The sequence below is a fragment of the Urocitellus parryii genome, chromosome 11 (genome assembly GCF_045843805.1).
Source record: "Urocitellus parryii isolate mUroPar1 chromosome 11, mUroPar1.hap1, whole genome shotgun sequence".
NCBI classification, from domain to species: Eukaryota; Metazoa; Chordata; class Mammalia; order Rodentia; family Sciuridae; genus Urocitellus; species Urocitellus parryii.
Window position 1 is genome coordinate 113,099,720 of NC_135541.1, and position 23,136 is coordinate 113,122,855.

Here is a 23,136-nt window from a genome sequence, read left to right on the forward strand (position 1 = left end):
CCTGTTGGGCCAAGGGGTGGACCTGCACCTAACCTGGCCCTGGATTTTCTCACAGGTTGGAGGAGGCAGTCCTTAGCTGGGACCTGGGCTCTGGCATGGTTCTGCCTGTTGGCTAGGTGAATCCAGGCCACCTGGGCCTGGGCTCCCACATAGGCCAGCAAAGAACCAGGTTGTGGCTCCTTGGTTTTCTCTATTAGTATTCTGATTTCAATTTCATTCAATTTTGTTTTAATTTGTATCATTATTTTTCTGTTGCTTACTTTGAATTTAATTTGCTTTCCATCTTCTGATTTCCTAAAGTGGGAGTTTAGATGATTGAGTTTAGATTTCCTTTTCCAATATGTACATTGAGTTCCAAAAATTTACTCATAGATACTGATTTTGCTACATATCACAAATTTTGATAAATTACTTTCCCATTTTCTTTTAGTTAACATTCTTTTCTCGATTTGTATTGCTTTGTGTCTTATTCAGAAGTATAAACTCCCCAAGTGTTTGGGGGAGTTGCCCATTATCTCTCTGCTTTCTAGATTAATTACATTAGGGTACTAGAGTGAACATCATATTATGATTTGTTTAAAGTTGTGTGTGAGTCATATTTCATGACCGAGTCTTTTAGGATGTGGTCTGTCTTGCTGGATGATCATTATAAACTTGAGTGTGTGTCCTGACCTTGTTGGATGAAGTAGTGTGTAAATGTCAATTAGATCCAGTTGATTGGTGCCACTGTGTCTTTACTTTTTTTCTCCCTGCTGAATCTGTTTATCCCCAATGAATGGGTGTTGAAATTTCCTGTTACAATATGCATCATACTGTTTCTTATTGCAGTTTTAACCATTTTCCACTCTTGTATATTTATGTGTGTACTTAGGTACATGAACAGAAAAGCTTGTTATCTCTTTTGAGGAATGACCCCTTTGTCATTATGTGATGAGCCCTTGGTCCCTGATAATTCCCTTGCTCAAAAATATTTGTTTGAAATTAATATAGGTACTTCCACTCTTTTGATTAATGTGAGCATTTTTATGTGACTATTCACCCCTTTACTTGTGATCAAGGTGTTATTATATTTAAAGTAATTTTATCATAAACAACAGATAGTCAGTTTGGTCTCTTTTTTTTCAGCATCTTATGGAAGCCTCTAAATTTTAATATTTTTAGGGAAACATTGGTCAGGCCTTAATTTCCCAGCCTTATGTGAAATAGTTGAGCCATTTACACTATTGCATGTGTCATTTTTAATAAAATATTTTACATTATTTTTTGTACCAGAGATGAACCCTGGGTCACTTCATCACTAAGCCACATCTCCAGCCCTTTTACGATATTTTTTTTCCATTTTTGACACAGGATCTCAACAAGTTGTTTAGGGCCTCGCTAAGTTGCTGAGGCTGGCTTCCAAGTTGTTATCCTTTTGCCTTAGCATCCGGAGTCATTGGGATTACAGGCATGTGCCATTGCACCTGGTGCAAATACAATTTTGTCAATTTATTTTACTGGTTGCCCAGGAAATTGCAATGTACATTTATAATGAAGCCTGGCCCACTTCCAGATAATCACCTATTTCACAAGTACTGCCAGTATCTGCACTGTTGCCATCATTCATCTTACTTACCCAGTTAGCATCAATCAATACCATGGGGCTCTTTTATTTTTATTCGGCATAAAGTGATTCCTTAGTGTTTTCCCCCAATTTCACTGTAATGTACTGACACATTGCTTTCTTTGTTCTAAATAGACTTCTTTAGATTCATGTCATCCGGTTTGGTAAGTTTGTCCATGATTTTCTCCTACTATTCCCTGATTTTATTCATTCCTGTGGTTTTAATGACAGATATGTTAAAATAATTAACATTAGGTCACTTCTGTACATTTCACTTTTAAACCTTTTATTATCACCCTTTCTGACTGAGTTTTGATAGTTTTTGACTTGTTTTGAGGTATCTTGGAGACTTATTCTGAAGTGTCTAGTCTTACCCCAGGTCCATCATGAATTTTTACATTGCAAAAGTTACATATTTTTGTTATTGTGTTTTCAATAGATTCTGTTGAAAGTTCCATTTCCCTCCAGAAAAAAAAAGATAATTGTTACATATTATATGGGTATGAACTTTAATTATAAAAATTTGTTATTTTTAATTATACATGGAGACCAAACTGAGTATCTGTTGTTTATGATAAAATTACTTTAAATATAATAACACCTTGATCACAAGTAAAGGGGTGAATAGTCACATAAAAATGCTCACATTGGGGCTGTGGATGTGGCTCAAGCGGTAGCGCGCTCGCCTAGCATGCGTGTGGCCCGGGTTCGATCCTCAGCAGCACCACATACCAACAAAGATGTTGTGTCCGCCGAGAACTAAGAAAAAATGAATAAATGTTAAAATTCTCTCTCTCTCTCTCTCTCTCTCTCTCTCTCTCTCTCTCTCTCCCTCTCACTCTCTCTTTTAAAAAAATGCTCACATTAATCAAAAAAGTGGAAATACCTATATTAATTTCAAACAAATATATATTTTGAGCAAGGGAATTACCAGGGACCAAGGGCTCATCACATAATGACAAAGGGGTCATTCTTCAAAAGAGATAACAAGTTTTCTGTTCATGTACCTAAGTACACACATAAATATACAAGAGTGGAAAATGGATAAAACTAAGTTGTTCACAGACTCCCTAGTTTGCTGAGGTTAGCTTTGAACTCACGATTTTTCTGCCTCAGCCTTCCAAGCTGCTGGGATTACAGGTGTGCACCACCATGCCCAACTCATCATTTAAATTTGATTGGCATCTTGAAAATTAAGGTTGAGAACTTGGAAACAATGGAATACAGGACCCTGTAGTACTCAGAAACCAGGTACTCTATGGACAGTTCTTAAAGAAGAAAATGCCTATCATACATTGCAGGGAGAGGACCCTCAGAGCCACCGGGAGGACTCAGGTGCCAGGAATCTCACCAGAGTACAGGAATTACAAAATCTGAAATAAGTTCACACTAATTTAAAGTTGGTATCAAAGTAATAAAATTGCTGTTGACTACATGGTCTGACCCCTCAGGTGTTACATGCTTTTGTGTCAGGGTAACTTAGGGGAAGTTTTCAACACAGCTCTCCCCTGAGTACCAGCATCCAGGAAAGAATAAAGGAAAATTAAGAAACATGTAAATGTCCCACATGGGACACCATAGTTCCCTATTCCCAGGGGAGATATTATCACACTTATAGAGGCACTAAAATTACCTTCCTGTAGAGACATCAGCTATGCTGGTTTGTCTGAGGTCATTGCATCCCCTGCAAACAATCTGGTAAGTGCCTCTCTGTTCCAGATGCATATCAGGGGGCAGGCAGGGCCTGAACCAGGGGTCTCCCAGTCAGATTTCAGGTTTGGATCAGCAGCCACCTCCAATCACCATTTGCAACTCAAGGGCTTTTTCCTTGCACTCCATGGGAGAATTTATTGCTCGAATTCTTATTGCTTTAATTTAGTGACTCATAAATTAGTAGTTTTTAAATATAAAATGCTATTAATAAAATTAGATATGAAATCCTGTAATTGATTTCAATTATACATTCCTTTGTTGGAATATAATGACTTTTGTTCACTTAGTATTATTTTTCAAGGAACATGTTATCCTCCTTTCATTTTACATAATTTTGCTGTGAGTTTTCACTAAATATACTCAATTTTCTTTTAGCTTCTTTGTAATCTATTAAAGCTTTTAAATATAAGTGTTCTGTAATTTGAGTTTTTAAAAAGAATTTTTAAAATGCATGTTGTAGCTCAGTGGAAGAGCACATTTAAGGAACTGAGTTTGATCATCAGTACCACATAAAAAAAATAAATAAAATAAAGTTAATTTAAAAAAAATTAGTTTGAAGAGAGATTCTTCATTCAAAGTATCACCTTTGAAAGAATTTGAATATGCTCATTCATAGGAGATATGAACCAGCATTTTCTCACAAAAACCTTTTTTGCACTTCTACTAACTTAATAAACATTACATTAGTGGAGACACTACTTCACATGAGCTCTCTCCACTGGGCTATGTCTTATCAGGGGATAATGAAAGTTGGACTGTAAATACATCATAAATAAAAGAACCAATGATGGTAGAAATTTTCTTTACCTGGGTAGAAAAGGGCTTCGAATGTAATTTATCAGAATTTGGTGAGGATGAAGGCTGTCCATGTATTTTTTTGACCATATATTTAAAAATACCTCTTATAATTTCATTAATAGTGGTTGTGTCAAACCCATTCATGAGGGTAAAATTTTAAAACAAAATGTATTTATTTTATTCATTGATTATTAATGTATTTAATGGAACTGGGCATAGATATAGCACTTCTTGAGCACATTCAAGGCACTGGATTTGATCCTCAGTACCGTATAAAAATAAATACAATAAAGATAATTTTATTCACCTGTGCTACATCCTCACACCTTTTTATTGTTTAGGCATGATCTCCTTAAATTGTCCAGGCTGGCCTAAACCTTGTGATTATGCTGTTTCAGCCTTCAGAGTTGAAATTATAAATGTGCCCAGTTACAACAAAATGTTCTCCTCTTCCCTGAACTCATGTTTTTGTGTTAGATTTTTGTTGCTGCCCACCTCCTGATAAGTACTTATAAGTACTTATAAGTACTTAAGATAAATGTGCATAAATCTAGTTTTCTTGGTAATAAAACACAAATGATATGATAGAAAAGGAAGAGGAAAGTCATTTATTGAGAACATGATGCTGTCTTGTTGCAGTATTGGGTTGATCAGAGAGACCTTCTCACAGAGGACACTTAGTATTTCTGAGTGTTGACAGTTCATGTTGTTGAGAAAGCAACTCTTGGTCTTTTGTGCTTCTTTCCTTTGCGATAGTAATTACCCATTCTTGATAGTTTTCTTAAATTAGGTGTAAAATATTGACACTGTAGATACCCATGTGTAAGCAAGCACTCTAAACTATACTTTACAAATATTTTAATTTACAACAGAGTATATAATTCTTACTTTTATGTGTGCGTGTATGGGGAGGGAGTTTTGGGGCAAATGGATGCCATTCTTGCCTTCACGTAGTCCTCAGATTTTCTAGTTCATCCTCCCTGACCTCATGAATTTCACAAATGCTGTGCACTTGATGTAGGATAGATGAGTCTGGACATGTGAGGAATTTCAGGAAACAATTTTATTTAAGCTATAGTGGTTCAGAGGAGCTAATGCTAAAAATCTTTGGACACATGATGTGAAAATTCTTTAGAATTCTCTTTAGTCAGTGGGGTGGATACATGACAGTGGGTGGGTACCTAACTGTTACTTTCATGGGATGGACTTGTAGCTCAGTGGTAGAGCAGTTGCCTAGCACATGTGAGGTTTTGGTTTTGATTCTGAGAACCACACAAAAATACATAAATGAAACAATGTTAACTTCAATAAAAAAGTAACTCTTTGTCTCATATTTTAGGTCAGACAGATGTTTCACAAGTTTTTTCCAAGAAAAACAAAAATAGTAACCTTTGCACAAGAAGATTGATTACAGACCTAGTTATTACAAGGAGAAACCTAGACTTTACAACCAAGGAATCTTTGACCCACAATAAGCTCTCTACAGAGATCCTGCTGACCGTCTTTGTAAAGCTCTTGTTGACTAGGAGAGTAGCTTATAGGTTATAATTGTGATGGGGACTTTGGAAAGCTCAATTATGGTAAGGAGTTTTTTGGTGGGTACCTTGTGGCTGTGTCATCCTTAGCACCAGCTGTTGAGTTGGTGATGATTTTGCTTTCCTCCAGTTTCATCAGTCTCCCCCAGTTCCCTTTGTTCTTTTCCAGCTCAAATTCTGCCAATGATACCTGGAGCATGGGCTTCACTAATATAGGTGTGGTATGTAAATTTGGAGAGAACTAATTCTTGGTGATAGTTTGCATAGTCTTTTGGGGGGCTCCATGCAAGCTAACATCAGGGGTGGCTGGTGGATGCACCTGATGGGGTCACTTTCCTGGATTCATGGCATGGTGAAAGGAGATCATCTTTTCTGCCTCAAGGAAGATTTGCTGGTTTCAGGTAGTGACATCCTTACCTCATGACAGCTTGTGCAGCATCTGCATACATCTGTCTATGCTCATCCACTTATGTTTGTAGGACTCCAGTCCCTTAGTAAATCTGAGAATTATGTAGTTCTATCTCCTCATATTACAGATTTTCCAAACAGGCTACTACCTCACCTGTTTATAAGGTTATGTAGTTTTAAGACTCAATTTTTCAAAAGAGTTTTCAAAGGAAGCCTGAATTTCATGGAATAACTTGAGAATTCAAGTTGACAGCAGGATTTATCTCATATTATTCTTTTAGGATATGATGTGAGAGGTTTTGCTCATTCATTGATCCTACTCCTTTGAAATATTATCTGGATATATTTTGTAACTTAAATGCAATAGATGTGTAGAGAATTGGTGTATATTGTTTACAAATAAATGAAAGGTTAAGAAGACCATTTAATGCTGTGTGCTTAAAGACAGTCTATGACTTCATGACAGCTTGTGACTTGTAAAACTCAGAATGGGGTGATAACATGAGTATTTGTGATGTCTCTACTTGGCATATCAGAGGTATGAAGCTTAATTATCTGAGTGTGTAAATAGATAAATTTACTTGATTAATATGTTAGAAACCAAACTTTTTCTAATTGTTATTATGAAGTATCTATTTTAAAAATCAAAATTTTCAAATTGTTGAGACCTAGTGTCCCCCCACCTCTGAAGTGTTACTTGTAGCCACATCTGTGGTGCCTGAACAGTGCAGCTTTCCCTCAGTAATTGAAGAACTGCATCTCTGTGTGGCTGTGAAAACAGTGTATACTCACATGTTCAGTTTCAGAAAATAAATCTGTGCTAATACATGACAGAAACCTATTTTCCCATGTTCTATCCCTCATCTTATGGATGAATACAGGCTTCAGTTACAGCAAACAGCTGCATGGTGAAGAACATTATTCAACATGGTGGGCACCCCCAAGTTCTGCAATGTGTGGTTTGGATTTGAGGTGTTATTCAAAAGCTCATGTGTGATGCAATGCAAGAAGATTTAGAGAAAAAGTAATTGGGTTATGAGAGCTAAATCCAATCAGTGCATTCACTTTGAATCCCTTTATGAGATTAGTTGAGTGTAAACTGAGGGTGTTAAGGTGTGGCTAGAGGAAATGGGTCATGATTGAGGGTATATATTTTATATCTGGCAAATGGAGCCTCTCTTTGCTTCCTGATTATTTTGTGAGCCACTTCTCTCTGTCACAGTCTTCCATCATAATCTGCTGTTTCATCTCAGGCTTTGAAGAATGGAGCTGCCCATCTGTGAACTGAGACCTCTAAACCCCCCCAAACTCCATGAGCCCCCAAATAATCTTCTTGTCTAAAATAGTTCTTAGCAGGTCTTTTAGTCACAGTAGAACAAAGCTCACTGAATGACTAGTATAATTTTACAATAGATATTCATAACTCTGTAGAGACATTGTTTCTTGCTCTTGGAAGACTTGAAAACTTGGACTCCCATGGGAAACCACTAACTAAATCCTTAGAAAAGAATCATCCCAGTCCATTAAAATATGTCTGTGTTTATCACTATGATTGCTTATGCCTCTGATGTGCTGAAAAAAGCCTACAGTGTGTTTCTGATAATAATTGATAACTTCATTCTGATATGACTAGGTTTTTCTGTTTTGAGTTTCTAAAATATTTAAGACTTGAGTTACCTATAATGATTCCAAGAAATGAGTTTTAAATTTGCATGTGTCCAACATTTAGAGATTATTAGTAGTATACTACTTTCATATTAATTTTTCTTTGATTTTTCAAGCTATAACAGAGCTGGAAATATTTTAAAACTCTAAAGTCATATATGGAGGACTATCTGATAATAACAATAATGGTTGGTATTAGTATCCTGGGCATTATTGGATATTTTATACAATCACACAGACAATAGCTACAAGAAGCAATTGTTGTGATTACCCATTTTTTCAAATAATATTAATGGTCCAGTTGTGTTAGTTGACCTCTCAAGTCCTGAACTTAATAGCATCAGATGGTTTATGTAAAGTCACAGTTTGTGACTTCAGACACTCCTTAGACACATTTGTGCTCTACCAATAAATCATATTCTAGCCATTAACCAGAACAAAGAAGACCCTCAAATAATACAAGTGTTTGCATGGCTATCCTCTTGGCATCCATTGCCCAAGAGGATCTTATTTCCACGCTGATACAATTTTTTTGAGAGAGAGAGAGATAGAGAAAGTTTTAATATTTATTTATTTATTTTTAGTTTTCAGCGGACACAACTTTTTTGTTTGTATGTGGTGCTGAAGATCGAACCCTGTGCTACCGCTTGAGCCACATCCCCAGCCCCCAGGCTGATACAATTTTTTCACTCGAATTCAAGCCCATATTTAGAGCTATTATTTTGAACTGAGACCTTCATCAGGTTTGTCGACAGGAAGAGGCATTCTGGTTACATTTGAAAAATCTAACATGGTGGTATGGAGATGCTGTGGGGTCCGGCAGTGTGTGTGTCCATCCAGCTGTGAGTCTGTCCTGGAGGGCAGGGGAGAGAGAGCTCTGAAGCCTCAGGAGGATGTGGGATTGACTTGGGCTCTGCAGGGAGAAAGAACGCCTCAGGATGAACCCACACATTTTGCTGATGACCATAGTGTAGGAAGGATTGATGAGGATGGTGATACTCATGGTAAAAATTTTCTCTCAGATTCTCACCAAATGCTGCTTCTCCATGAGGATGAATAGGAACAGTGAAGCTCCCAGCTTTCCTCATCTGAGCACCATGTTTTTCTGTGAAGTCAGTGTTGGGATCATAGCCAACACTGCTCTGCTTCTCTCCCACATCCCCACATTTCCTCTCAAGCACAGGCCCAAGCCCACTGACCTGACCATTGGTCACTTAGCTCTTGTCCACCTAGTGATGCTGCTGACTGTGGGGTTCATAACTGCAGACACTTTGGGGTCTCAGGGTTTAAGGGATGACATAATATGTAAGTCAGTGATTTACTTGTACAGGCTGATGAGGGGCCTGTCCTTTTGTACCACCTGCCTGCTGAGTGTCCTCCAGGCTGTCACCCTCAGCCCCAGAAGCTGCTGCTTGACAAAGTTCAAGTGTAGCTCCTCACCTCAGAGCCTCTGCTGCTTTTCCTTCTTGTGGGTCTTCAATATGCTCATCAGTGGTCGCTTCTTGATCTCTATTGTTGCCACTCCCAATGTCACCACACACAGTCTCATGTTTGTTACTAAGGCCTGCTCTCTTTTGTCTACAAATTACTTGCTCAGGTATATGTATTTCTCCCTTGTGACTTTCCAGGATGTCTTCCTTATAGGACTCATGGCCCTCTCAAGTGGTTACATGGTGACCCTCTTGTGCAAGCATAAAAGGCAGTGCCAGCACCTTCACAATACCAACCTGTCTCCAAAAGCATCCCCAGAACAGAGGGCCACAAGGACCATCCTGCTGCTCATGGGTCTCTTTGTGGTCATGTACTTTTGTGACTCTGCTGTCTCCTCCTCTTCTGCAATGTCATGGAACACTGATCCAGTTCGTTATTGTGTCCAGATGCTGGTGGGCAACGGCTATGCCACACTGAGTCCTTTGGTGCTAATCAGCACCAAGAAACAAATGATGAGGTTCTTAACATCCCTGTGGGGTAAGGATGGCAAATGCTTAATTATTCAATAGTGGCTTTTTCTTTTAATATAAGTAAATATTTTCACTTTCTGTTAAGTCGCTGAAATTTATGGCATTCTCATATTTCTTTTATGCATGCATTTTTATATAAGTAGCTGACAAGTGGATCAAAGGTTTAAAACACTATCACTCTGACAAAAATGCAATTTTCTAATTCTAATCATACCCATAAGAACTGTTCTCACCCAGGAGCAGACTGTAAAGAATAAGCACACCACTGTATTTTTTGGATGACAATCTTGAAAAAAAATGGAAAGACATTAAAACACCATATTCCCAAAAAATGACATCCCCAAGTCAAGGGAATGATGAAAATGAACCTGTTGTGAAATATCCAGATCAATATCATCTTAAAAGACACTAGCTTGCTCTCATACCTACTGGAAGGCTTAGAAAACTGGTGTTACCTGCAGAAATCATTTTCTTGTACAGATGACCCGAATTACTGATCCCAGAATTGCTGGTCCCAGTGGAACAGGCCAACTGATCCAGCACAAGTAGCAGATACAAGCTCAATTCTTCTTCAGTGGGTTCTTAATGCTCCTATTATCATCAGAGGATATGAAACTCTCCCTTCTTCACTCTTCCAAAGCAAATTCTCCAGAAGCCTCCAGTCTCAGATTAGGATAGCACTTTTGATCCCTCTTGTTCTGGGGCTTCAGCTTCTTAGACTGCACAGGTACTAGTTCCTTCAGATCTCCAGCATGCAGACATATATGAAGAAAATATAAGACATGGCCCTCTCAAGTGGTTACATGGTGTCCATTGAAATATGCTCTTGGGGATGTTCAAGGGTGAAGGGCTGGACAAGCAGTGCCTCCCTCCCTCAGGGTACTTCACCTGCAAGTCCACTGATGGGCACCTCGTGAGCAGAATTTACCCTTTACACTAGAAAAAAATATGTCTTTTATAGGTCAGTGCATTAGTCAGTATTCTCTAGAAGAACAGAATCAATAGGAAGTATACTTATAAACGGGGGGGGGGGGCTTATTAGGTTAGCTTATGCAACCAGAATGGCTGTCTGCATGCTGGAGAGAAAGAGGATGGTGTTGGCTGAGATCCCAAGGCCAACTTCTGAGAAAAATGCACTTCTTATGTTAAAAACATCATATAATTGTTCTTTTTCATCCTTTGGGCAAGGAATCACAGAGTATGTATCTTTGGGGACAAAGAAGAAAAAGTCTTTATTTAAATAATATCACCTTCATGAATCTCAGCCTACCCTATTCCTATCAGAAAATGTGTGGATTCACCCCAACAAACCCTTTTCCCACTTCAGCACTCAAATTTTTTCTGAAACCTGCCAAGTGTCATTTTTTTCTATTATTACCAAATCAGATCTGAATTGCATAACAATTGTTGAGTTCCCACTGTACATCAGCTTTCCTATCCATCCAGAACTACTATATATTATTTTAAAAAGTTCTCAATTATAATCTTATCTTGAAGTCTTCTGGAGTAGTGTCTTATTGGTTTTTCATCTTTCTCTCCTCAATGAAGTCCCAAGTGCATATTGAAAAAGCCACAATTTTGGTGAATTCAACTGGGAGGATTGCATAATCGTAGAGAATAGCATCTCTCTCAAGAAATGAATCTCAATGGAGTAGTTTTAGACTATGATATATTATTTTGGTGCAATCTTTTTATACTGGTTTATTACCAGACCTAAAATCTTTAATACATCAACTGAGCCAACATTGAGAATTACACACTCTATGACAAATTGTTTGAATTTGTATCTGTTATCTTCCATTGGGTTCAAGCGTGACCTTGAGCTGTCTTTGATGGTGAATTGTGATCATCTTATCTAAGAAACATGGGCAGTCCTATTACGTGAATTCCAAAGGTATTGTGTGTGCAAGAAGATGAAGTACCAAATATGTAAATGTTTCTGACATATAATGACTTCTAGAAATATTGGCCAATGTGTTTTAATTATGCAGTTCCTCATTTATATGACTTGGAATATGTGATTCATTATTAGTTTTAATAATGTCTATCTCTGTGGCTACCTCAAGATTTTTTCATAATGTTAGAATGTTTTAAAAATATGTGTAGAAAAATATTTTGTGGCATTTTAGGACTGTGTTTGAATCTCCATTGTAGCTATGTATCTTACATACCTGTTACTCTCACTACCAGAATAACTATCATAAGTGAGCCAATTCCAGTTACCAAATACAAGTAGGAACATATTCTAATGTTTTCTACAAGACAGCTGTAATTAGTATGGTAACTAAAGTCACAGTCAAAATAGATTCCAAGTTCTTTCATTGTAAGGTTCCCATTAAATAAATCATCTGAACAAAGCCTGAAGAATGGACCTTTAAAAAAGTCTTGATTATCATCTCAAAGAAGTAAGCAATTTTTCATTTCAGACACCTAAGCATAAACTTGATACAGAAAATTTGATGTTGATCTACCAATGGAAGTTTTTCTATACAAGGCATGTTTGTGCTTTAATTCAAGTGTCTGAAATAGTAGTACGTATGTATTTTAAATAATTTCCAGCCATATATTGAAAAATAACAGTCATCACAAAATCATGCATGTGTGGCCAAATGGCTTTGTAGTACATATAGATCTATATATAACCCAAGATAAAAGAGAAAGCAGAAATATAAAATATTTATGAACATGTGCTATTATTTAAAAATCTGTAGAAAGTAGGTTAAAATATCAAAGTGTTGATTCTTTATTTTAATTTTAAATTGGAATCTGCTCTTTGTACTTAGATATGAGACCTAGCATTATAATCCAAGATGTGTGTAGAGTGTGTTGTGATCAAATCAGGGCAATTTCAATCTTCTCAATTTGTTATCATTTTTATATTGGAAACCTGCAAACTCTTCTCTGTTTTTTTTTTAATTTTATAAGTCATCATTATAGCCTTATCACTCTATTTGCTATAAATCTTTGCTCTGTTAAGTTTTTTTTTGCACTCCTTACCCACCATCTATTTAATTTACTTTCTTGTTATTGATATAGAAAGTCTTTGTGTTCTTGGCTTCTGTGTGATAAACTTTTTCAGCTTCAAGGCATGAGTGCCAACATGCACTATTTGTAGAAAATTAAAACTCTCTACCACCACTGGAAAAATGACAATTTTTCTACCAAGTAATGATTAGGTAAAATAAAATTTTTCCATTCACTTATTCAGGGTTTGGGAGTTGTCTCCCATGATAATTCCAGAAAAAAAGAAAGTTGGTAATCTAATATCTATATGTGTCCCAGGTTTTATGGATCATATTGAATCACTAGAATACAGCTATCTTATTTTGTGACATGTATGTACATATAAATGGCATTTTCTCATTCTTACAAATGTGTTTTACATAAGTAAAGTATCTATGGGCACTTTATAGTATAAGTTTAAATGGATCCATATTAACATGTGATATATAACTTCTAAAAATTGTTCTAGGCCAGGCACAGGAGTCTGAGACAGTAGGATCACCAGTTAAAGCCAGGCTCAGTAATGTAGCATAGTTCTAAGCAAATTTGTGAGAACCTGCCTCAAAACAAAAAAATGAAAATAAAAAAATAGTTGGGTATGTTTCTCAGTTGTTAACTCTAGTCCTGGCTTTAATACCTCATACCAAAAAAAAAAAAAAAAGAAAAAATGTTTTTAAATTGTCTTTTTTCAAAAAATTGTATTATGAAACAAAACCAAAAAGAATGCATTCTATTACATTATGCCTGTAACATACAGGATCTGCTTTAATTCATTTCAGATATTTGATCTTTATAAAAACCAAGTGACATAACATTCATTGAATGAAATATTTTAACCACCTGTGTCTCAAGACCTTCGAATGACATTAAGCGCAGTGTGATCAAATATCTGCAGTTCTGCAAACAGGAGTAATGAAAATCAGGAGTGTCCTGTGCCATGTGTTTGCAATCATATTCAGAAATTTATGGGTTTGTGTGTTTATTGCCTTAAGATCATTTTAAAATTGTTTTTAAAAGTGAATTTCTGTATTAGGAACAGAAGAATCTTACACTGTTTCCTGATATATTTAATGTACAATTTTTTAAATATTTTTGGTTTTTAGTTGTAGTTGGACACAATACTGTTATTTTATTTTTATTTGGTGCTGAGGATCAAACCCAGCAACCTGCATGTGCTAAGCAAGTGCTCTACCACTGAGCCCCTACCCCAGCCCCAACAATTTGATATATTATTAAACAAATCTTTCTCCATGTAGTGACTAGAGAAAACCCTGAAAATACATTTCTAATCATCCTATTATCTCCAGTTTTGAACCACAAACAATCATATCAGTAAATGCTGCATATCAAATATATATGATTAAAATTATGTAAATATTTAAAATTTATGTTTTCCCTGATACTATGTATACAAATAAATATTATTTAAAATCTCTAGATGACATACTGCATGAAAGTCATGTTACTAGAACTCATTAAATTAAAATAAATAAAAAACCTAAAATCACTTGATATTTCTTTTGAAGAAAGTTATGAACTTCATGAAAATCTAATTTAAAGAATCAAACATTGTTAGAAGAAAATATTCTCACTGCACCATACAGAGCACAGTCCTCTGGGCTCAATACAGCTGTTATAGCTGATGTCTCCTCTGTAGCTACCAGAAATATCAGTACTAAGCTCAAATTCCCTCCTTCCACAGACTTTTTTGGACCCAGCTGTACTCTGATTGTGCACCTAAAGACACAAAGGCACTTATTGAGATGGCTGAGGCAAGGAGGACTCTTTGCAGCTGAGAAGAGCTTAAAACTGTTTGAACTCCTTTAGTTTTAAGGAACAGACATCTGTAAGTTCTCTCTCTGCAGGAGTGTAATTTTAATGTCTGTAGAACAGTGACAAGATCCCACTGGAGAACACAGAATTGTGGCTTCCCCCGTAGAACATGTCCCCTGTCTGTAAATTTTATTTTATTTCCTGTTGGAATAAAGGGAGAGCAATCTAGGAAGATCTGAGGTCTAAACTTTTTTTCTAGGTTCCCTGGACAAATCTAGAGGAAGATCTTGATTGGAATCATGCCCCCATATTTTAGAAAACTCCGGTTACTCTCATTTCTGATTCTAATTCGTCCAAACTCATTCCATAATTTACAATGCTTTCACTTTGGGCAGGGGGATTCCTGGAACCTCATATGGTTTCCCAGTGGCTCTGGGGGTCATCTCCCCACAGGGTGTGATGGGTCTCTCCTTTCTAGTTTGTTCTTACATGGAGCACATGGTTTTGGGGTAGTGTTGGTTCTGTACATCATCACTTCCAAACTGGCAGTATTGAGTTTCAAGCTCTAAGTAAAATATTAAAATCCATCTGAAATGAAATGGAAAATAAAAAAAAAGTAGAGGCAGAGCTGAAGATCAGAAGTCAAGGATATCACAGGCAGATTGAACATTGAACTGAGGCAGAGCCCAAGCTGGGAGTTTTCTCTAATAAACTACCTGATCAGCCTCATTAATGGAGGTAGTGGAGAGGCCTACACTTTCTCTGAGAGAAACCATGTGAAATTAGGCTCCATTTCCTCTGTATTTTGTATGAAGTCGTATAAAGCATTGAAGACAAATTGGAGCCCTGTGATTTGGAGTCAAAAGAGAGTACAATCATCTCAAGTAGATCCACTGATGCACCAGGTATTGGAATCAGAAGAAACTTTCTTTATCATAACCATTATCAATATGTGAAGAGTTAATGTGGGTATGATAACAAATGGAAAATTAAGTTATTTCTAAAGAGAATTGGAAAGTTGAACTAAGTGGAAATCTGTAAAATGAACACTGTAACCTGTACAGGCTCAAATTCCACATGGTTGACCCTGGGGTAGTTTGGAAACTGCAGAAGAAATTTACAACAAATGCCAAAGCATGAGACTTCCAAAACCATGTGAGAGGGAGATATAAAATAGGAGAAATCCTAAATAGTTGAGCAAGCATTTTAGCCTCTGTGCAATTAGGCAAGACATATCTGGGAAGAAGGAGGCTCAGGGCTTCATGTGCTGCGCAAAGTTTATACCCACATGCAGCCTCCATTTTTTCCTAGGCTCTGTCCTACTCCCTGATATGGCATAGCCCATTTATCACCAAGGTGCCTCCTGAAATCCTGTCTCTCTAACTCTCTGGGAAGCTTCTGGAGTAAGCCATGGGAAAGAGTTGGCCAGTGTACTCCCAACTTTTTTTTTTTTTTTTTGTGGAGACATGATGAGCTCTTTGGAGAGGTATTGAGGTGAAGACACACACCCTATACTGTTGTGGAAATGCTGTATGCCTTTGGACAAGTGAGTTCCATCTTTTTGTCTATGTTTCCCTGATTTTTACTAGAAAAGTGACTCTAATTACAATAATTAGGCACAAAACACTGATATGTGGGCTGTAGTGCCAAACGGTTTAATAAGAAACTTTCAAGAGTAGGTCTTACAAAAGCTTTCAAGGATATTATTATATGTAGTGAGTAGTAAATAATAAATGTTAGTGGACCAAGGTCTGGAGTGGATCAGGATGCATTTGAATTATGGCTTTTTATATATTTATAGAGCCTTGAATAGAATGTAAGCTCTCAGAGCCTCTGTTTACTCATCTGTAATATGAAGCTGATGCCACTTTCTTCCCAAGGTTATGAGGAAAAATAAATGAAGTCATAGATAGCAGGCACTTAGTTCACAGTGGTTGCTCCCTAAGCCAGGAGAGAACTGGCTTTTCTGTTTTTCATTTACTGATGGAAACCCAACAGTAGACACATGCCTGCTCCAGAGTTGTCAATTCAAAGAGATATAAGTAAATATTATCAAAATGACTATACTACCAAAAGAAGTAAAAAATATGTAAGTAAATAAGTGTAGCTGTTATTTTCATAAATATTTTCATCACATAAATATGATGATTTAAAAACTTTTACTTTGAAGAGAGTTACTTCCTTTTTTATGGCTCTAAAACTACATTTCCCATTAAAAAAAAAAAAAAACTAGAAAAAGAGGCAGCACTTCCAAAGTCATTCTGTGAGTCCAATATCACCCTGATCCCAAAACCAAGAAAAGACATATCAAAGAAAGAAACCTTCAGACCAATAACTCTATTGAATATAGATGCAAAAATTCTCAATAAAATTCTGGCAAATTGAATACAAAAACACATCAAAAAGATCATGCACCATGATCAAGGGGGATTCATCCCAGGGATGCAAGGTTAGTTCAACATACGGAAATTAATAAATGCAATTCATTACATCGATAGACTAAAAGATAGAAATCATATGATCATCTCAATAAATGCAGAAAAAGCATTTGACAAAAGACAGCACCTCTTTATGTTCAAAACACTAGAAAAATTAGGGATGATAGGAACTGTCTCAACATTGTAAAAGCTATCTATGCTAAACCCCAGGCCAACATAATTCTAAATGGAGAAAATTTAAAGACATTCTCTCTAAAAACTGGAACAAGACAGGGATGCCCTCTTTCACCACTTCTATTCAACATAGTTCTTGAAACACTACCCAAAGAGACTAGATGAAAGAAATTAAAAAGTTATGCATAGGAAAAGAAGAACTCAAATCAGCACTAATTGCTTATGATATGATTCTATTATCTAGAAGACCCAAAAAGTTTTACCAAAAACACTTTCTAGAACTAGTAAATAAATTCAGCAAGGTAGCAGGATATAAAATCAACCCCCATAAATCAGAGGCATTTCTGTATATCACTGACAAATCCTCTGAAAGGGAAACAAGGAAAACTAATGCATTTACAATAGGTTCAAAAAATACTTGCAAATAAACTTAACAAAAGATTTGAAAGATCTATACAATGAAAACTACAGAACCCTAAAGAAAGAAATTAAAGATGACCATACAAGATGAAAAGATTTACCTTGCTTTTGAATAGGCAGAATTAATATTATCAAAATGACTATACTACCAAAAGCACTATACAGATTGAATGCAATTTCAATCAAAATTCTGATGATGTTACTCAGAAATAGAAAAAGCAGTCATGAAAATCATCTGGGAAAAACAAGAGACCCAGAATAGCTAGCAATCTTCAGTAAGAAGAGTGAAGCAGGTGGCATCACTATACCAGACCTTAAACTATACTACAGAGCAACAGTAACAAAAACAGCATAGTATTGGCACCAATATAGACCAGTAGACCAACGGTACAGAATAGAGGACACAGAGACAAATGTGCCAAAAACATACATTGGAGAGAAGACAGCCTTTTCAACAAATGGTGCTGGGGAAACTGGAAATCCATATGCAACAAAATGAAATTAAACTCCTATCTCTCCCCATCCACAAAACTCAACCCATTTTTATTTATTTATTTATTTAATTTATTTTTTAATATTTATTTTATTTGGACACAGTGCCTTTATTTATTTATTTTCATGTGGTGCTGAGGATTGAAACCAGGACCTCACACATGCTTAGGCAAGCTCTCTACCACAGAGCCACAACCTCAGTCCCCATTTTTAATTTTTATTTTGAGACAGGGTCTCACTAAGTTGCTTAGGTGCTTGCTAAGTTGCTAAGGTTGACCTTGAATTTGTAATCCTTCTGTCTTAGAATTCTATGTCTGACATGTTATATGCATGTGACACCATGCCAGACTGGTAGTGCATTTTTTTTGGATTCAAAACTCTTAAGCCTCTGTGTCTTAGGTGGTATTCATTGACACATAGGTACACAAAGGTTAGAGAGTGCACACGACCTTGGGAAGAAGTAAAAAGGGCACCACACACAAGGTTTAGGGAACATCAGAGAAGTCAGGAAGCTGGGTACAGGGCTCAAAAGGGAACTTGGGTCCATTGGAACATTGTTTGAGACTCTGATAGGGACATGGGTGCAAGGACATGGTGCATGATGATGGTACCTAAGACCTAGCCTAAGGCATCCTCCCTGCACAAGTGGGAAAGTGTTTCTGCGTGGCAGGTGGGTGAGACAAGTCACAGGCAGAACTGCTGCACATATTTGTGGTAGGGGATGAAAGAATCTGCCTCTTAATCAGATGTGGCACTGAGTCTTACACACCTTAGAGTCTTGGTATTCACTGAAGTAGGGAAATACACCTCCCCACCCTTGAGGTCCTACACTAAGCTGCTTCTGAGCCACTTCCCTGAAGGGGACCTCATCTTCTTCTGGCACTGTGTAACGCAAAGGACTGTGCTGCCCAGAGGCCCTGGTGGTAGATCTGTCCTAATTGACAACTAGCAGTTGAGCTGTTCTTAACAAGTGATGGTGGTCCAAGTCACATGGCAATACTGATGGAACAGACAAGCATCTCCTTTTGGCTAGAAGGTGGGGAGGCAAAACTGATGGTGACAACATCTTGGGTGAAGACACTGAGGCTGCTGATTCTGGGAAGGGCCCACCGGGTCCTCTGCAGTTCATAACCACATGCTGAGCACTGGACCTGCCCCAGCCATGGCTGCCCATCACCAGCCCTTGGCAGATCCACACTGGAGGAGCTTCCCAGTATTCTAGATCTTTCCTTTGCTAATGCTGCATCCCTTCCTGAAACACCTTTGCCACCAAACCATCACCTTTAACACACACTGGAAATTGGGAAGACTCACCCTGTTTCCCAGTAGGCAGAGGCCCAGAGAAGGCAATCAAGTGAGGAGTCTAAGGTCACACAGCCTTTAGGGAGTCATTCAGGATCTTTCTTGGGCTCTCATGGGTGTGTGGTCAGGCCCTTCGGGGGAACCAACTGCCAGTGACCAAGAATGAGGTTTGTCAGCCAATGATAACTTGCAACCCCAGTTATGACTCAGTCCACCTTGTCACCATGAAGGGAGAAAAAATCGACAGTACACAAGAGTGACATCTACACCAAGAAAGGCAGATATATAAAGAGAGACTTCCAGATGGCATGATATAAATCCCTGGATCTAATTATGAGTGAATTTCTCCTTCTTGGTAGGGGAGGCAGTCAATTTCCATGGATGCTGAAACCTAGTGGAGCTGGAGTTTGGTGACTGGTGGCATGCACATGGGTAGGCTGGACATGAGTCACATGACAGTACTGATGTAACAGACAACATCTCCTTGAGGCCAGAAGGTGGGGGAGTCCAAGCTGGGGGTGCCAACATCTTGGAATGCAGTGCCTCTCACCAGTCTGGGATGTGCACTGAGTCTCAGAGGAGGCATTCATGGACCCTCAAAGACCCACATGTACCAATAACACCTCAGTACTCACATGCTCAGAATATTTAGTATGGCCAAAACTTGTATCCATCCACAAGCCTCTGGGCTATCCCTCTGCTCTCAAATGCTCTCACTCTTTGCCCCTCCTCACCTGGTACCTGCATCCCCCCACCCCAATACACATGAAAGAAAAATAGCTCAACTTGACTGTCCCTGCCCATCCCTTCAACAGCCCATCAGGGGTCATTCAGATCCAGGGTCCATCCTTACTAGCATGCCACACTGCCAGCCCTCAAGACCTTGCACTGGCTCTGCTATACAGCCATCCCATCATAGCTGGTTACTTGGGCTCAGCCCAGACAACCCTCTTGTTCCATGGGGCCTGGGCTATCCCTGGGAGTCATTCAGGATCTTTCTTGGTCTCTCATGGGTGTGTGGTCAGGCCCTTTGGGGAACAAATTGCCAGTGACCAAGGGTGAGGTTTGTTAGCTACTGGTGACTTGCAGCCCCACATTTTTAAAAAAAATGTGTTGCCAGCATTTCAAAATGACAGTGTTAAGGCTGGAGGTGCAGTTCAGTGATAGAGCATATGCTTAACATGTCTGTGGCTCCAGATTCCATCCCCAGCACCTAAATAAATAAAACACAAAGTAGCCAGTTGCAATGGCACATCCCTGTAATCCCAGCTGCTGCAGAGGCTGAATCAGAAGACCCCATGTTAGAGCCCAGCAGCAGCAACTTAGGCCCTAAGCAACATAGTGAGTCCCTGTCTCTAATAAATTAAAAGGTCTAGAGATGTTGCTCAGTTGTTAACTACACCTGAGGTCAGTCCCTGCAACCAAAAACAGAACAAAACTAATTAAAAAAGCCACCAAACAAACTATATTCTCTAATATCCTTTGCAGACAGGAGTAGCTGGTCAGTGAAAGCCACTGGGCCTCTAGTTCTTAGTTTTGTTTGTTTTTTTTTTCTTTCTCCCCTTCCCCTGTTAGCTGTCTTGAGAAGACAAAATAGGAATGCAAAATAGGGAGGGTCTGGGGCCTGTTGGCATGCTTGGATAACCATAGAAGCCCAGACTACTTGGTTCAGAGCTTTTTTTTTTTTCAAGTGAAAGGAAGAAATTTCAGTATTTGGCAGGGTTTTGTTTTGTTTGTTTGTTTCTAGTAGAGAGAAAAGAGATGCATTGGATTTCCTTATTGTTGACTCTCTTATTCAGAGTCCTTAGGTTCAGGAACAATCTAGGCCAAGAGAACCAGAAAACTGTGTCACCAGTTCCTTTCTCAGGTCTCTTGGGAAGGTAGACTGTACAGGAAACTTGTACAGTCCCTAATCTGATCCCTTGGGCAGCCTGGGCCCTGACTCTTATCCAGAATACTTCACCCTTCCCAGAAGGTTCACAGAGGAGAATTCTCTTTACTCTTGATGTCAACACTCAAGTCCCAAATCTCAAGAATCCATCTGGTCCTGGTCTTTTATTCTTGGTAGGCTTTTGGTGGTGTATTGTATTACATTGCTTGAGTTTGATCTCTTTTAATTTTCTGTGTCCTCCTGATTCTATTTGGGTAGGTCATGTGTCTCTAGAAATTTGTTGATGTTGTCAAGATTTTATGTTTTATTAGAGTGTGAATTTTCAAAATAGTATAATATATAATCTTTATTTCATAGTGTTCATTGTGATCTTTCCATTTTCATCACTGATACAAAACATATAACAAAAATGGAAACATATACTGTGTAATTTCTAAGCAGAGATAAAAATTAAGAAGGAGAACCCACCAGTTCTCTCCATGTTCCCCTTGAAGAAAATTGGAATGTTTAAACATCTATGTTTATTGCATGTAGAAATTTTAAAATGAGAAGAAAATAATGTCCAATACTATAGGTCTCAAGAATCAAATTTTTGCCAAAGGAGGCCAAATCTTACATTGGCATTTTTTACCTATACTAAGAATTCTTTAACATATTGCATTTACTCCCCCACACCAAGATTACAGACAAATATCAAAACAATAATGAATGATTTTATTGTGCTTTATATATGCCAAGCACATATTTAATTACTCACTCCAACAATGCCAGAAGGAAAGTACTAACATGACCCACATTAACGGATGACATACACTGAGGCATAAATCATTAGGTATGATGACAGTATTCTGACAGTAAATTGTGGGTCCTGAAATAAATGAAGGCCAAGTCCAAGGAGAAAAAAAAATAACTAAACTACAATTCTACACTTGTATAAAGAAACATGGGAATGGGCATATTGATATTATTTCCCTGAATATATATATATATATATATATATATATATATATATATATATATACTTTTATTTATTTGTTTTTGTTTGGGGGCCAAGAACTGACTCCAGTACCCTACACATGTTAGGCAATAGCTCTACTACAGAGCTAAACCACCCCAGGCCAAGACTTCTATTTCTGCTTATCTTAACTTTACATCAACAGGTTGTGGTAAATATTTTCTATATAAGCAGAATTATTTTAGATACTTCAGATCAAAGCCAAATACAACAGCATCTTCATCTTTAAGAAATATACAGAGAAGATAGGAAGGCTGACCATTTTAATCACATAATTTATGCTATTAAGAAAAATCTGAGGTATACAGGTTCAATGACAAGAGTAAGATCTGAGCACTTCCATGAAATAAGAGGGATTGTACAAAATCATTCCCCAGAAGAATTACAGATGCTTGAGATAAAATTTATTTTTAATTTATATATTTTATTTACTTTTTTCCTATTCTAGTGTTTGGGATAAAGCCAGGTCTCCATTCATGGTAGGCCAGTGCTCTACCTTGGAACCACAAACCAGCCCTTAACTTGAAATTAAGGTGAAGAATAAGACCCTGTCCTCTTTACAAAGATATTTGTTGCTAATCATGATTCTAGACATTGTAAAGGTGGTGGTTGGACTAGAAGCATGTCAATGAAAAGCTGTTTCTATCAAATGCTCCTGTTTTTCTTTCCAGTATCCTGATGAAGATGGACCAATGATTCAGTTATGTTGCCATAAGAAATGCCTTCTATCCCCAGGCTGGCATTGGGATCTCAGCAAACACCTTTCTGCTTTGCCTCCTCACTGCTGCTGTCCTTGTGGGCAAAAAGCCCAGGCTCACTGACCTTCGCGTCACCCACTTGGCTCTAACACATCCTCATGCTCCTCACATGGGCCTTTTGGTGTCCATAAACATTTGGGAAACACAGGACATTCCAGGTGACTTCAAATGCAAAGTGCTTGCCTTC

The 23,136-nt window shown here is 37.8% G+C and overlaps 1 protein-coding gene across 1 annotated transcript; it reads left to right on the forward strand.

Annotated features, from left to right (window-relative positions):
* Positions 1-8,774: 8,774 nt before the first annotated feature.
* LOC144249377 (vomeronasal type-1 receptor 90-like) lies at positions 8,775-9,722 on the forward strand. Its single transcript, XM_077791605.1, has one exon. It carries the CDS (start codon positions 8,775-8,777, stop codon positions 9,720-9,722), a length of 948 nt encoding a protein of 315 aa, XP_077647731.1.
* The last annotated feature ends 13,414 nt before the right edge of the window (positions 9,723-23,136 follow it).

Excerpts from the sequence above, each read along its gene's own strand:
- LOC144249377 (XM_077791605.1), top strand. The coding sequence starts at position 8,775 with ATGAATAGGAACAGTGAAGCTCCCAGCTTTCCTCATCTGAGCACCATG.